This window comes from Pseudopodoces humilis, chromosome 1 (assembly GCF_049639895.1).
Source record: "Pseudopodoces humilis isolate 2021_Gansu_Grassland_sample_001 chromosome 1, ASM4963989v1, whole genome shotgun sequence".
Taxonomy (NCBI): Eukaryota; Metazoa; Chordata; class Aves; order Passeriformes; family Paridae; genus Pseudopodoces; species Pseudopodoces humilis.
Window position 1 is genome coordinate 94,827,740 of NC_142200.1, and position 15,727 is coordinate 94,843,466.

Genomic DNA, 15,727 nt, shown 5'->3' on the forward strand with positions numbered 1-15,727 from the left:
AAACAGTGTGGAAAACAGCACACAGGACGTTCATGCAAAATCCCGACGATACTGAAATCAGGAACAGCACAAAAAAACCTCTACAAAACCGCACCATCACTCGTGAGCTCCCATTGCTCTCTCTCGGCTCCCCGAGGGATTGGGGTGCCCGTCCCGTACCCTGGCACAGCCTCACCTCCCCGTGGCCCCGCGGGCGGCCCGGGCGGGGTGCGGGCGGCCGGGCAGTGCCCGCCTCGGCGGCCGGTCCCGCTCCGCCCCCGCGGTGCGACAGGGGCGGCCGGGACGGCGGGCACGGTGAGTGCGAGCGGCACCGCGGGACCGCCTCTGCCGGGCGGGGACGGGCCCCGAGCCCCCCGGGGGCGGCGGCTCCGGGGGCAGCACCTGCGAGCCCCGCCCGGGCTGGGAGCGGGGGGCATCTCGCCCCCTCCCAGCCGTCCTTCAGGGCCCGACGGAGCTCTGCGGCCGCCGCTCCAGCTCCTTCCTGTCTTTAGTCCCAGCCCCGGGACAGAGGCAAACGCTCAGCCCGCCCTGGGCAGGGAGAACTTGCCGGGACATCGCGCTGCGGGGGCGGGTGGTCGGGGCAGAGAAGCGGGAGCGGTGTGGGAGCATTCCCTCGGGCTGAGGGGGTCTAGGCTTTAACCTGAGATCACAGCCTTGGCTCTTTGCAGAGTCAGCAGAGTGAAGAGTTGGCAAAGCACTGAAGGAGACGGAAGAAAGAAAGGGTAAACTTAATGTTCGTGGGTAACTCCAAAGTTCACAGTTGACAATTTATAGCTCTGTTACATTAAATGAAATTTTTACTGAGATAATCTCATCAATGATAATTGCTTAATATAATTGCAGAAGTGGCAGAACTTGCAGAATAAAAGATATCTTTCCACTCATGTGGCCATGTTCTTAAATTATCAAGACTTTGGCTTTAAATATCGAACACTGAACAGGAGTTAAAACTGGTTGCTCATTTGTTTAAGGGTTAGAATACTTGGTATGCCAGAAATGTTTTCTTTTCTTATTAACAAGATTATATAGAAATCGAACATCCTTCTGAATAACACAGGGAGAACCCAAAAGACTTCTGTGTGTGGGAGTGGTTATCTTTAGCCAAATCCTTCCTCAAGTGGGAAAACAGCACGTAATTGAGCCAATCAGTTTCTGGGTTTTAGGGAAAAATTTATAATGGATCACTTCAGACCATGTCGTTTTCTTTCTCTGTGCTTCTGTAGGGCATGGAGGGTCAGGAACTGCCTTATGTGCTAGTTGACACTATAGGAGGGAGGATTGGTGTATATGAAGACCATGTTGGATTTCTGAAGAAATGTTTTCATCTCATCACCATGAAAGAATATCTTGAAAACAAGACATTTCTCAGCAAAAAGATCACAGCTATCTATATGTGGTATCACAAACCAGCTATTAATGAAGAGCTGCTCCAGAGCTTGCCTAACTTGAAGGTAGTTGCGAGTTCTGGAGTGGGAATAGATCACTTGGACCTGAAACTCCTCTCCAGCTATGGTGTAAAGGTGTCCAACACTCCATCTGTTGTTTCCATTGACACTGCAGACATGGGGATGGCTTTGTTGCTGGCATCTTCCAGGAGACTTGTGGAAGGTAATAAATGGTATTACTCTTTCCATGGAAAAGAAGACTTTGAAACATGCAGAAAATGTGTGCTGATGCAAAAGTAAGCTTAAAACTAGAAATACGGGAAATAGGGGAAAAGGAAGAAGTTAAGACAAGTCTGTCTTGTTGACTATAGTTGTCATTCTACTTCCAAATTGACATATTGGCAAGGTAGAGTTGCTCCTTCTTTGGACAGCTCTAAATTCAGGCCCCTTCTCCCTCAACCCACAGCCAGTTAATCATTGTACTTGTTCATTGCAGTCCTGCTTTTCAAGTTATAATAACAGGGGATTAAAAAAATGTATTTTCAAGGAGGCTTGAAGCCTGTCTTTTCCAAGCTGCCGTGTATCTGAGTCATTACGAACAAGCTGTCCAGAAATCTGCCCGCCATGCTCTGTGTTTCTTTTCCCTGCCAACCTTGGTGTATCTGCAGGGAAGCTGGGAATGGGATGGCCTTACTGCTGCTTTGGCCTTACCTTCCTTGCCTCCTTTTTTGCCAAAGAGAGGCTGGGTATGTTTCTGTCCTGAGCAAGAAATCAGTGTCAGCAGTCATGTGTACATGCAGCATTACTCCCTTCTTGTCCAGAAACACGATAACAATATATTATTCCTCCTGTGCTTCTGCCTTGTCCTACGATAAAAAGTGTGGGGGGTGGGCAAAAGCAGCCAGATGCCAGAACATCCCTTACATTACATTATTCTTCTTTTTCTCTTCCAAGGCCATGAGATGTCAGTCTCTCCCGAAACAGAGTATTTCCCTGCTGACTGGCTGGGGGTTGAGGTTTCTGGAGCAACTCTGGGGATCGTGGGAATGGGCGTCATTGGTTACAAAGTGGCTGAAAGAGCAAAAGCCTTTGACATGAAGATTTTGTACCACAACAGAAATCAAAGGTAAAGCTGGTTGCAGCTCCACGGCAACTCTATTTTGTCACTGCTTTTATGTATTATTTGTACTTTTCACTGTGCTTTCACTTTTTATGATGCTCTTTATTTTAAGTGGAAGAATACATACACTTGTTCCAAGATGGTCATTGATTTCCCAGTTTATTCAGAAAGAAAGTCAGGAAGGAATGGGAGAGATACACCTCACTGTTGTGCCTGTTAGTTTGGGCTCCTGAGATACTCCTGCCATGGTGGTGACATGGCAAAGGACTGGAAAGGAGAAAACTGGGAGGACTTAACTCCTGTGATTTGTGTGAGGCAGGGATTCAGGCAAAGACATCTCACCTTTCTAAAGCCACATGACAATAAAGGACCAGACTTGCCAGTCTGTTTAATGTCTTCTAGATGAGGTGTATGTGCCCTGTGCCCCTGTGTTCCCATCAGGCCCATTCCATTATTTTCTTTTGTGGGAATTTGATGAGAGCCAGCCAAGCTGGTCCTGATACAGATCGAATGCACCAGCAGGTCCTGCAGCGTGTGGTTTCAGTGAATCAGCACTGATGCACAGCACAGTCAGTCTGTTGCTGACATAGATTTGGGAAGATTTAACCCTTGCCCTGTCTTGTGTGTTTCCTGAGTAATTTTCACATTACTTATTTAAATTACTTAATTTTCACAAGACATCAGTCTTGCTTTTGGGTAGGAAACGAATCCCCATTATAAGCAGAAATTGTGACACAAATGTATTTGGTTTATCATTTATTCAGTGCATTTATGTGATACCCATTTCTTCCTTTCCATCCCCAATGGTGTAGTGTAGAACTGCACATTTGTGTACAGTTCACTTGGTATTGTGGGAAACAGCTTGACCTTTGTCTTTACTGAGTTTCAGACAAGCAGCTAATTTCTTTGCACTACACAGTGAAGGTAACAGTAAAGAAACATTTTCTCTACTGGTGATTTGATATTTCCCTCGTTTCTTGCTACTGCAGCTTAACTTTGGGATTTTCCCTTCAGAAAAAAGGAAGAAGAAAGTGCTGTTGGAGCTGTTTACTGTAAGAAGATAGATTATTTGCTCCAGCAGTCAGATTTTGTGTTGCTGGCTGTGAACCTAACACCACAGACACACAAACTGATTGGAAAGAGGGAACTGGGGCTGATGAAACCCACTGCTACTCTTATTAATATCAGCAGAGGTAAGGTGCAGAATAAACAAAACTGCATTAAGGTTTGCTGGCATGATAAGTCTTGGGAAAACCTCTAATACAGAGTCTATCCTTCTGAAATTTTCCTTAAATTTTCTGATTACTAGTTTCTTTAGACACCCATGGTCATATCTCAGTAAAACATTTAAATGTTCCCATAATAATGAGAAAGCAGGTCTCTGAAATGTTGGTGAGCTTGGAGTATTAGAAGCCCATGTGTGTTTGTATATCTCCTACTTAAGCCTTTTATTTATTTAGTTCAGTGTTGTTGCTCACATACACTAGGGTGGCACAGCCAACTCTGATGCCCAGCATTCTGTTTTGTGCTGCTAATTCCCTGCTGCACATAGCCAAGCTTCCCCCTCCCACTCCACCACACTCTGCAACTGCAACCGTGGCCTGCCCTGCCATTTACCTGACCACTATGCCCAAAAGAATGCTGAGAGGACAGTAAGGAACATGAAAATAAACATATCCTTCTTCCTGTGACCCAGGTCTGGTAGTGGATCAGGATGCTTTGGTGGAAGCCCTTCAAAACAAAGTTATTAAGGCAGCTGCTCTGGATGTGACATATCCTGAACCTTTGCCAAGGTAGGACATGTATTTAAGTTAAATACAAAAGGATGTAAATGTGATGTTCAAACTGAGTAAAATTTTGTGAGCATGTGAGAAGTTGCATAATTTTGTTAGTAGGAGTACAAGAGGTATGTGCATTAGTCCTGCTGAAACCGTGTCCCTAATCCTTCTGTCACAGCTAAATAAAATTCACACTCATTCATTTGGAGGTTTTGTTGCATAAAGCCCCACCAAGCTAGGCAGCACATTGAACTCCTCTGAATACGCTTGGGTCATGCAATTAGGTTTTGTTTTATTTTTAATTATTATTTTCTTGGATGCCCTGCAGGTGATGAAATAACAGATGAATGTTCTGTGAGTGACTAGCTGAGCATTTCTTTTCCTCTCCAGGGATCACCCTTTGTTAAAGATGAAGAATGTTATAATAACTCCTCACATTGGAAGTGCCACCAAGAAGACACGCTGGGTTATGATGGAGGAAATGGTAGAAAGCATACAGGCAGGCCTGGCGGGTCTTCCTGTCCCTCGTGAGGTGCTGTCCTAAAGCAGCTTGCTTTTAGGATTAATGCCATCAGTGCAGAAACAGTTATTTGATCACTTTTCCTGTAATTATCCCACAATGTAATGCAGATAAAATATATAAAGTAAAGGTTTAATGTATTGCAATGCCCCAGCAGCGGTTCTGTGTGGAAAACTGCAGTGTTTTGTCTTGATCTTCAGTGGAAAACTCCAGAGCACGGAGTCTTGCCTGAGTGTCATTTACTCTCGTCGCATCCCCTTACAACTGTGTGCCGATGCAGCAGCGAACAGAAGGACACGTAAATCGTGTCTTAGAGGGATCTCCCGGCACAGCCACAAGCGCAGCCGGCGTGTGGGAGCGGCTCCTGCCGCCGCTCCAGCAGCAATCCCGACCCTCGTGTGCATCTTTCCTCCCCGGCCCAAAGCGCCGAGCCTGTGCACAGGCTCTGCGTGTGTGCGAGCCCTGCCCGACCTGAGGGTGACTTGGCCTCTCTCCCTCCTTCCCTCACTCCCTCCTTCCTACTCTCCCTCCTTCCCCCTCCGGGACCGGCCGGGACACCCCCGGCCGCCGGCCCGGGCCTCCGTGCCGACAGGGGGGGCCACAGCCGGAGCCAGAGCCACAGCCCGAGCTGAGGCGGGAGCTCGCCGGGCCGGGCCGGGGGCCAGGGCAGCGATGTGGGGTGGCCCGGTGGCCGCGGTGCCGCGGTGGTGCCGAGCCCTGCGCAGCTCCGCAGCCCTGGGCGGCTCCAGGAACATGCTGCGGAAAATGTTCCGCAAGAAGAAGTAGGTGCGGGGCCGGCGGGAGCGGGGCCGTCCCGGAGTGCAGGGCCCTGCCGGGGTGGGCTGTGGGCGCCGGGGCAAGGGGAGTAAGGGGGGCTGTGGGGCTCGGGCGCTCCCGCGGCCCCGGTACCGCGGAGGGGAGAGAGACACCTTCCCCGAGCCGCCGATCTGAGCTGGTCGGCAGCGGCTGAACGTGTGCGCAAGAATGCAAATGGCCCTGGCCTCTATCAGCAGTAGCGTGTCCTGCAGGACCAGGCCACTGATCGTCCCTCTGTGCTCTGGCCTCGGTGAGGCCACACCTCGGGTGCTGTGTCCAGTTCTGGGCCCTTCAGTACAGGAAAGACATTGAGGTGCTGGAGCGTGTCCAGTGAAGGGCAGCGGCGAAGGGTCTGGAGCACAAGTCCTGTGGGGAGCAGCTGAGGGAGCTGAGAGTGTTCAGTCTGGAGAAAAGGAGGCTCGGGGGGACCTCATCACTCTCTGCCTATAAGGAGGCTGTAGCCAGGTGGGGGTCGGTCTCTTCTTCCAGGAAACAAGTGACAGGATGAGAGGAAATGGCCTCAAGTTGCACTAAGGGACATTTAGATTGTATATTGGGAGAAATTTCTTCACTGAAAGGGAAGAATGGTCAAGCAATTGAACAGGATCCCCAGGAAAGTGGTGTAATCAGTGAGTGTCCCTGGAAGTGTTCAGAAAACGTGTGGAAGTGGTGTTTAGAGACTTGGTTTAGTGCAGGACTTGGCAGTGCTGGGTCAATAATGGGACTTGATGATCCTAGCCCTGTTTTCAAACCTTAATGATTCCATGAATCTAAAGAAACCTGAGAACTGTTTTTTTCCACCCCCTTGCCGTCTATGTGCAGCTTCTGCTGTGGATAGGAAGCATTGTTCCCTGCACCCCAGCTGTGAGGAGAGCTACTTGCAGGAAAACCTGGGTGTTGTGGTGTGCTTTCAGGCAGGTGGAATATTAATAGCACAGGGAGACCTTATTTCTCTGAGCTGCTGAAAGATGAGACTGTTTTCCTTTCTTTTTCCCAAAAGAAAGAAGTTCTGGTATGACAGCCCTACCCTGGGATCACAAATGGTGAGTGCAAGCTCTTAAGGTGATGTGGTTTTTTGTCCTAGGAGGAAAAGACTTGTGTTTCTGCCATTGGTTCTAACTTTGAAGCAATTTCTGATGGAGAAATAGCAGGATTTTGTGAACAAGCAGTAGGACTCCAGTCTGACTGTGATAGGATTGCCATTTGGCTTCCTATTACTGTTTGCTCTTCTGCACTGATCTTTCATCCTTTCCAGCATCAGCGCTCTCTTGCACACTCCTGAGCACTGACCAAATTAAAACTTCTATGATCTTAGTTTAATGAATTTTTTTTAATGTTTACTTTTTCAAACAAGCAGTGCTTTTCAGTCAATACCTGCTGTATTTGAGAAAACAGATCTATGGAGCTCTTTAACTTGCTACAAAATACAAAAAGAACTTTAGAAACTTTGACTGTAGTACAGAAATGTCAGAGATTTTGTGAACAGAAGCATTCTTTATTGAAGCACTTGATATGTAGGACCTATATAAAGCCATCACAGCTGCAATAATGAAATAAGAGCATACTTAGTAAAGTGCATGAAACTGTATATGGCTGCCTAATACAAGTGTGTAACTACTGTTTAATGTGTTTGTTTCCTTTTAAAGTTGTATAAACCAACCAACTTGGACTTTTTAATAAAAAATGACTTGACACAAACAAGGAAAGAAGGTAACACGCGCTGCAGAGTCTTGAATGGTCTTATTCATAAAGCTGTGTTAGAGATGGCGACTACCTGTGAAGTCAGTCAAGAATTTTATGATCTCAAGCTGGAAATCTGCAAGGCAAGTGCCAAGGCTACAGCTTGTGCTGAGCCACTCTGATTACATTGCGAGGTTGGCATGGACATGCCAAAGGAGCTCCCCTGGCTGTTGTGATGTGTGCAAGAGGAGTTTTACTGCATTGCTTCTGGTGTGGCAGAGTGCAGCAAGATCAGACTCTGGAGTACACGTGAGCAGAGCTTTGCCACTGTAGTACCTGGCTTAGGAGACCTTTGCCACTCAAATGCAAGTGCAACTCAGGCCAATTAAATGGTGATTCTCATGATACAACTTTTTTTTTTTTTTCTGTTACTCAGGCATAAACTCCTTGTCTTGCCCTTTCAGAAGGAGCTTTGTTTTACCAACATAAGTAGTTTTCCAAGACTCTACTCTTGCAGATGTGTGAGAGTTGTCATCTCTTTGTGTCACCCACCAGCAACGTTACTGGCAGAAGACCTAAGTGATGCATGAGATTAGTTCAAAAAAAAGGGCCAGCCTAAGAAAATGTCATTGTCAAGCCAGATCCGAGAACAAATTGAGATTTGTACATTATTGTATCTAGTGGTGTCATAATTTGTGGAATTGAAAGGGGTGTTAGAGTTCTGATACCAGAACTAAATGAGTCTCCACATTCTTGTTTGTTGTCTGCAGTTTTTATCTTCTATATTTGTTGTTCTGTAAAGATTAAATTATACCAGTGTTCGGCTTAAAAGCTTGGTGGACTTAGCTTTGATATTAGAAGTATGGAAAAAAAATGGTACCTCATAGCATCTATGACAAAAGGTTTCTTATTCATGACTGAAATAGGTGTTTTTGCCAGCTGAATTCATTCTGTTGTCAGACAAGTGTTCAAAATTACATGGTCAAGATGAGTCTTTTGGCTCTATATATGCAATATCCTTCACAGAGTATTTCTGTCTCTAAGGCTTTGAGGATTGCTTGTCTCAGATCATATGTCTGCATGTAAAAATGCTGGCTGGTGTGGGCAAGACACAACACTTTCAGGAGGCGTTGCTATAAATTGTATAAATTAAACCATTTATAAGATGAGAGAGGGAAAGAAACAGCTTTCTTCTCAATACAATACAGATTTTATAGCTGCACAGTGTTTGTGCTGCACTAGGACATGTCTGGGTGTAGATCAGTCCTGATATACTCATGAACTGATTCTGGTCTGATAGCATTACTTCTGTTTTCAAAAGAAATTTTCTGATAGGCTTTCTGCAATCCATCACAGACTTTGTTGTATATGAAGTGTGTGTGTGTATATATATAATTTTAAAGGCAGATTTGCCTTTTTTATAGGTGTCCCTGTCATCCAACTTTTCAGCATGTCGTGTGTACTGGAACCCTGCTTCCACTATGGAGAAGGAAAGTTATGTTGAAAATGTGCTGCGAAAGAGTGCTCCACGTATACGGTACTGCTGTGGGATAGTCAGGCCACTTCCTAAATCCAGAGCCATTTCTTAAGTATTTCTGACAATCTAGACCTGATCTATTTGGATGCTTTAGGTTTTTAGATACTTGGAGTAGAGCATCTCCTGCAATGAGCCTCACAGGGAAGGGTGGCTGTGTCAGGGCAGCTGTGTGATCTTATTTTCTGGAGCACAGCTGGCTTATTTGGCTTCTGTGCTTTCCCAGGGCAAGAGTGGACCGAGTAGAAAGTAACAGGAGTGTGGGTGAGGTCTCACTCCAGTGTCCTGGTGGTGGTGGCTGGACAGACTGTGCAGGACAGTGGCCCAGAACAGGATGCTGCACAATGGACTGATAGCTGCAAGGATCTCCTTGCAGATTCACTGGGCAGTTCTGATTGCTAAGGGATGATTTGGACCTCCAGAAGAGATGACTGTTATTACAGAAATTCTTGACAATACTGGTACTGAAAAACCCCCAAAACTGAGATTGCTACCATGTACCGTGATGTTTTTGCCCATTTTTACAGCACAGAGTCTGGTGGTTTTTCAGGGTATCATTGAGATTTTTCTCTTCCCCCTTTTCCTTGGCTTTTCCTCTGCTATCAAGCCAGTCTGTTGGAAGTTCAAGACTTCATCCATGTGGTGCATGGCATAGAAGCATACTTGTGAAGCCATTTCCTTTCCCACTGTTTCCCTAAGCTGTGTAATTCCTGCTCCAGCATAATGCTCTCTTCTACTCCACAGCTTCTACTCTTTAAGAAGGAAAGCTGTTGGCTGGGATGAAGACAAGGGGAGCTCTGTCAATCCTTCCTGCAGCTAGCATGTTGGATAAGTTGTCTTGCCCTGCTCTGAGGGCTCTATCCCCCACTTATCCCTACAGTGGGGATAAGGATACCAAATGAAGTGGGAAAGACATGTGCCAGCTTCTGCATACAGATATGAACAAACCTAATATCATCAGTACTCAGCTGGACCTGCAGCCAGTAGTTTCTGTATGCTATGCATTCGAGGTTGGGTTTCTGCAGTGATGTATTCCTTAGCATTAACCTGAGTAGCTCCTCATCAGACTGAAAGTTTTGCAAGCTGTATCTTTAAATATACGCTACTGTTGGATTTAATTTAACACCTTCTACTTGTCCTGGAGATGCTATACTGATACTCACGCTGGTGAATGCTGTGTTTTTGCCAGGTATCTTCTGAAAAGCCAGCAGATTGTAGGAAATGTGCCCCCAGTGGTATTTATAAAAGACAAGGAAGCTGCAGCTGTAAAAGAGGTAAATCTAATCTTTGACTCATTGTACAAATATAGTGACTTAGGAGAGAGCTGATCCTTTAGTTGCTCTACCAGTTTACATTAAAATCAATCTTTTTCTAAAGTTGCAAAGATCATTTTAACAAATAATCTTGAGTAAGATTGATGCCTATATAATATGTAGAAAAATTGTAGGCAGTATCAGTAGGCCAGTGAAGAAATTTTAAAAAATTAAATCACCATTTTAAGAAATAATGCAGGGTTGCCTGGTGTATATGATTATAGAAATGAGGTTGGAGCTGTTTTCCACATTTTAAATATGTGCTTTTAAGATTCAATTGAATAACCAGTGATTTTTTTTTTATTTTTTTCCCTATATCTTTTTCCATCTGTTAATTGTTAAAATGTTTGTAGGAAAGTGCAAATCTTTGCATAGGGGATGTAGGCTTATTCATACTACATTTTTTTTTCTTAACTTTTGAAATTGTGTTTATTGTTTCATGTTTCTTGTCAAGGTATTGTTAGTTTTAGCTCGTTGACATATTACTAGAATACTGATGTTTCCTAGGAATTTGCTGTGGTTGGGACTGTGAAGTGAAATGTCTAAAACAGTGAGATTTCCAGAAGAAAAAGATGACACTAATGGGTAGAATTTGATGAGAAATGTCTCCTCAAGCTGTTGATGTGAACAGAAGTTAAAAAGAGAAAGTTCATGTTTCTGTGCCCTGAGGTGCCTTATTATTTATAATAGTGTTGCTGTTACAGCCAATTACTGTTAGACCCTTATGGGCTCCTGCAGCGTGCATGAGCAGAGCTGGAAGGCATAAAAAGAATTTCACATTCTCTAGAAATGCAATGAACTGCTTGAACTTTCTGTGATCAGAAAAGTTCTGAGTTTCACAGAAGACAGGTAAAAACCCTCTTTATATCACTTCTGTCAGGGAATGACACTGGGGAGAAGATAGATGGATCATTTTCTCCCACTTGGCAGTTCATAAGATTTATGTCAATCACAGATTCAAATAACATGCTGAACTTGGTTTTTAAGTATTGTAAGTAAGGGAAAAAACATCCCATTTAACTCCTAGAATAATACAATGGATTAGAAGGGAATTAATGTAAAGAAAAGCTGAAATGAAATTTCAAACAAGAGAAAATTTTCACAATTACATATAGTCTGTAAGCACTGCACATAATAGATTTGTAGCATTTACTGGTTAGATGCCAAGTTAAAAGGGATTTGTGAACTCCATAGTTGCCTATGAGAGAAATGCAAATTTCCAGAAAGGGAGAAGAGGTAAAAAAAATCTCTGTGTAAGGATGTTATGAAAAAGGATTTGCAAGGCTGAGGTAAGAACAAGTAAACCAAAAAATATATCTGTCAGACAATCCCTAGCCAAGGATTCATAATGCACATATGGCAAAAAACTTCATAGGAATCTCTGGATCCACTATTTGACAAAAACATCCAGGCAAGAAGTATAAGCAGTTCCATGTAAAAGAAGGAAAAGGCTGTTTTGAAGTTAAATAAATGACTAATTTTTTTTTTTTCACTAAATATTCAAACATAGAAAAGAACATATTTGCTGTTGGATACTTGTCTGTTTCTTGTGTAGATGGGAACAATGTAGGTTTAAACAGGATCCTTAATATATGTTGCCTTCATGTGTTTGCAGGTCGAGGACTTACTGGCAATTGCTGATTTTGGACCTCCAGAAGAAGTAGAACCATCTCAGAATGATTCAAGGTGGGTCTTTTTGGGTCAGAATTGTATGAGTGTCCACATTTTCATCTCTGCTGGCCAATTTAAATTGGGTATTATTTGATGTAAGAGAACGTATATTTTAATTAGATGTTACATTGTTACTCACAGACCCAATACTTGTTCTGGTATTAATATCTTAGTTTTTATGAGGGAAATATCTGTAGAATTTCTAAGAATTCAAGACCTGATGTGTTGATGATAAACAAAATTTTAAAAATGCTTTGCAGCAGTAATATTTGTTTCTTGCTGATAATTGTCTCATGAGGATGAAAACTGCATTTACCAGTACTGCTTTACTTGTTCACTTTTTTCTGATCTAAGTTTGATTTGTTATACATGGATTGCAAGTTTACTGGCAAATCTCCCTAAATTAATTTAACATTCTTCTGTGAGGGATTTTTAACCATTGAGAGATAGGGCTGAACAACCTATTGGAATAGTGGTTCTGTGGACTGGATGCTCTCAAAGCCAACAGCCTTTGCACCTGGATCCTGCAGTCTGATGGTAGAAATGCTGTACCTCAGCATCTCAGAGGATGGTCCATCAGGTGTGAATCAGAAATAGCTTCCTGTGGGAAGTAATTTCTGTGACAGATTTCCCAAAGGGCACCTAACACCTTCCTCTGTGTCTTGGTGAAATAGTCAAGTCCAGCATGAGGTGTCATATCGCTCTGATGTGTTTTGGGCACAGGCTGCTGCTTCTCACTTCTTGGAAGAGCTGGGAGGAGTCTTGAGTTCCTTGGGGCTCCCAGGTCCAGTGCTCACTTATGTATACTTTTTCCCAGAGACAAGCAGTTAAATCTGGCATGGTGTTGCTTTATTGGCTTTCTCCCATTAAATCTGTTGACACAGACTGTTCTTGGACACATGATATAGTGGTATCTCTTCCTTCCTAGGAAACACAGGGCATTAATAAAGTTAAACTGAAAAGTCCAGTTTATTTCTGTGTTACTGAAGTTGTCAAAAATAGAAATGTATGTGGGGAAAAAAACCCAAGCCAATACTTGTTTTCTTTCCCACAGTAAACTCTTCCCTTCAACAACTCAGTCTTCAGATTCACCCATGCGGTCTAATCTGTTTGGTATTGATCATGAACTGCTGAATAAACAGATAATGGACTATAAAAAAATGAAAGTGTCCAGGCATATAGAAAACATTGCGTGGACAGAGAAGCAGCAGCAGCAACAGCAGCAGCAGCAGCAGCAGCAGCTTTCTAAGATTAAAAAAAAAATGGAAAAGAAAAAAGCAAGGAATCCTCCTGACGATGACGACCTAATGCCACAGAAACACTTACTGGATGGATATGAAGCTGATTACTGGGATGATAACACTGAATCAGCCTCAGACTATGAGCTGCACGATGAATTGCAGGAAGAGGTGAATGAATTGGAGGTGGATGGTGACAAAACTTTACAACAGTCTACTGGTAAACTGAAATAAAGTGAAAAGGTCACTCACTTCAAAATGAAGGCTGCCAATAACAAAAAAAAAAAAAAGACTGCGACTGCTATAGCTACTGGAAGATTTATTTTGTACATGTTTATTTCCTCATTCAAACTTATAGATTTGCCACATATGAGCAGGTTTGCTAGCACCAAGTGTGTAAGAAAAACTGCCAATAGTGACATTCTGTTAAGCAGCTTTCAAGCTGCTGCAGTTGAAGGGACTTTCAACCAGAGAGCAGTTTTGTAATGATAAAATATACCTATTGCAGCACTGAGTTAAAATTTCTTGCAGTTGTGTTATTTCCAATAGAATTATGATTTCTATATTGCAATATTTCTTTTAATTATTATCTTTTTAGTGACCTATATAAAAGTTACCACTAAGTGATGGTGCCTATTAATCTGATATCAGGAAGGAGGAAGGAAGCAAAATAATGACAGTTGTGTTCAGCTTCATCACACAGAGATGAGGACAGGGTCTTCTCTAAAGGACCAGTCTAATGGGGGAATATTTTCTGCAAGAAGCTGAAACTCATTGAAATGATGGCCAATAAAGTTACAACGCTGGAAGAAAATAAATTCATAGTTGTACAAGGGGAACTGCATTCAGGAAAAAATGGAGAACTGCTCATCCATTGGGTAAAATCAGACAAAACGTTGACTGTGACTTAGAAAATGTATTAACAACTTGAAAAGCAGAGAAAGAGCAGCAGGGAAGAATGTCCCCGAAACTGAGATTTGAAAATGAATAGGGAATCATATAAAAAGTAAGAATAAAACTGAGATTTGAAAATGAATAGGGAATCATATAAAAAGTAAGAATAAAGCTTTCTGACTCAAAGCACATAAAAAAATAATAGCATGAGTGTATAAAGTCAGATGGCTGCAAGCTTCAAAGAAATTAAAATGATCAAGGTAGTAAAAGAGAACTCTACCAGAAATACAGAAAATTTAATTCCAGTAGTTAATGGGGAGGTAAACAAATCATGGGGGAGGTTGCCCATCACAAAATGGTTTGGGTTGGAAGAGACCTTAAAGATGATCTAGACCCAAGTCCCTTTTTTGGGACAAATTTTCCAGCTATGAGATGAGTGGGTTTGTGGTGTGCTGGATGAAGATCTGGCCAAAGGGCAGAGCTCAAGGGCTGCAGTGAGCAGGGCCACATCTGGCTGGTGACTGGTGACCAGAGGTGCTCCTCAGGGCTCCATTTTAGGGCCAGTTCTGTTCAATCTATCTCTCAGTGATCTGGATGCAGGCTTGAATGCACCATTAGCAAGTTTGCTGATGATTCCAAACTGTGAAGTGCTGCTGGCCGCTCCTGAGGGACAAGAGGCCTTGCAGAAGAATCTGGGTAGCCTGAAGCATTTAGGCAAACATCAGTGGCATGAAACTGGATAAGGATAAATGCCAGATTCTGCACCTAGAAAGGAGTAATGGCAGGCACAAGTCTAAATTGTGAGGAGCGTGTGGAGAGCAGCCCTGCAGAAGGGGTCTGGGGGTTCTGGTTGTCAGGAGGCTCAACAGGAGTCAGCAGTGTGGGCCTGGGCAGCCCAGGGGGCAGACCCTGTCCTGGGATGCATCAACACAGCTTCACCAGCAACTTCAAAGAAGAGATTATCCTGCTGTACTTGATGGTGTGGCCTCACCCTGAGTGTTGTGTGTGCTTCTGGGCCCTACAATTTCAAAAGGATGTGAAGGTCCCTGAATGCATCCAGAAGAAGGCACCAAAGCTGTGGAAGGGGCTTGGCAGGGTGTCCTGTGAGGAGCAGCTCAGGACTGGAGTTTTCTTGTTTTGAGAGAATGAGGCTGAGGGGCAACCTTACTGGTCTCTACAGCTTCCTGAGGTGAGGAAGGGAAAAAGGTCCCTTTTTCCTGGGACCCAGTGCCAGGTGATGTGGGAATGGCTCAAAGCTGTGCCCCTCAGAAGAGGTTCAGATTTGACATGAGGAAGCATTTCTTTACCCAGTGGGTGATCAAACCCTGGAACAGGCTCCCGAGAGAGGTGGTCAATCCCCCAAGTCTGTCAGTGTTTAAGAGACATTTGGACAAGGCCCTTAATACCATGCTTTTTATTTTGGTTAGCCCTGAAGTGGTCAGGCACTTGGACTCAATGATCATCCCTTACAACTCAGCTCTTGGATTCAATTTGATTTGATTAAATTTGATTTGATTTGGCTCTTGCTTCCTCCTCCTTTCCTTACCACTAGATGCTCAGGATATCTTTGATGACATTTCTTTCCAGCCCTGCTCTAGAAGAAAGGATGGAATAGGCAGTTGTGTCCCAGCTTGGGCATTGGCTCTATCATTTTGTAGGAAGGATGCACGTACCTTTCAATGGGGGTGAGAGCTGTGGATCACATAGAGAGCATTAGATCACCTGAACACATTTGCAAAAAACACTTGGAAACTGTATTTTTTGAAAGTCTTCTGTGT

General features: G+C 43.8%; 2 protein-coding genes across 3 annotated transcripts; both read left to right on the forward strand.

Annotated features, from left to right (window-relative positions):
- Positions 1-264: 264 nt before the first annotated feature.
- LOC102113571 (uncharacterized) lies at positions 265-4,923 on the forward strand. 2 transcript variants are annotated; one of them, XM_014254507.2, is made up of 7 exons: positions 265-294; positions 669-722; positions 1,224-1,608; positions 2,340-2,511; positions 3,520-3,698; positions 4,202-4,298; positions 4,674-4,923. In XM_014254507.2, exons 3-7 carry the CDS (start codon positions 1,227-1,229, stop codon positions 4,825-4,827), a joined length of 984 nt encoding a protein of 327 aa, XP_014109982.1. In that variant the 5' UTR covers positions 265-294; positions 669-722; positions 1,224-1,226; the 3' UTR covers positions 4,828-4,923. The 2 variants fall into 2 exon arrangements, with proteins under 2 accessions (XP_014109982.1, XP_087915787.1); XM_088059661.1 differs by lacking the exon at positions 669-722 and having other exon boundaries at positions 273-294.
- Positions 4,924-5,431: 508 nt separating this feature from the next.
- On the forward strand, positions 5,432-13,576 carry RBFA (ribosome binding factor A). Its single transcript, XM_005525233.3, has 7 exons — positions 5,432-5,585; positions 6,620-6,662; positions 7,266-7,442; positions 8,724-8,836; positions 10,023-10,107; positions 11,762-11,832; positions 12,872-13,576. Exons 1-7 carry the CDS (start codon positions 5,476-5,478, stop codon positions 13,287-13,289), a joined length of 1,017 nt encoding a protein of 338 aa, XP_005525290.1. The 5' UTR covers positions 5,432-5,475; the 3' UTR covers positions 13,290-13,576.
- The last annotated feature ends 2,151 nt before the right edge of the window (positions 13,577-15,727 follow it).

What these genes read in the sequence shown, in the direction of transcription:
- LOC102113571 (XM_014254507.2), top strand. Translation starts at nt 1,227, where the DNA reads ATGGAGGGTCAGGAACTGCCTTATGTGCTAGTTGACACTATAGGAGGG. An exon ending in TTCCAGGAGACTTGTGGAAG is followed by an intron (nt 1,609 to 2,339) that starts GTAATAAATGGT and finishes TTCTCTTCCAAG; the next exon opens with GCCATGAGATGTCAGTCTCT. An exon ending in TATCCTGAACCTTTGCCAAG is followed by an intron (nt 4,299 to 4,673) that starts GTAGGACATGTA and finishes TTTCCTCTCCAG; the next exon opens with GGATCACCCTTTGTTAAAGA.
- RBFA (XM_005525233.3), top strand. Translation starts at nt 5,476, where the DNA reads ATGTGGGGTGGCCCGGTGGCCGCGGTGCCGCGGTGGTGCCGAGCCCTG. An exon ending in AAAATGTTCCGCAAGAAGAA is followed by an intron (nt 5,586 to 6,619) that starts GTAGGTGCGGGG and finishes TTTTCCCAAAAG; the next exon opens with AAAGAAGTTCTGGTATGACA. An exon ending in TCAAGCTGGAAATCTGCAAG is followed by an intron (nt 7,443 to 8,723) that starts GCAAGTGCCAAG and finishes CCTTTTTTATAG; the next exon opens with GTGTCCCTGTCATCCAACTT.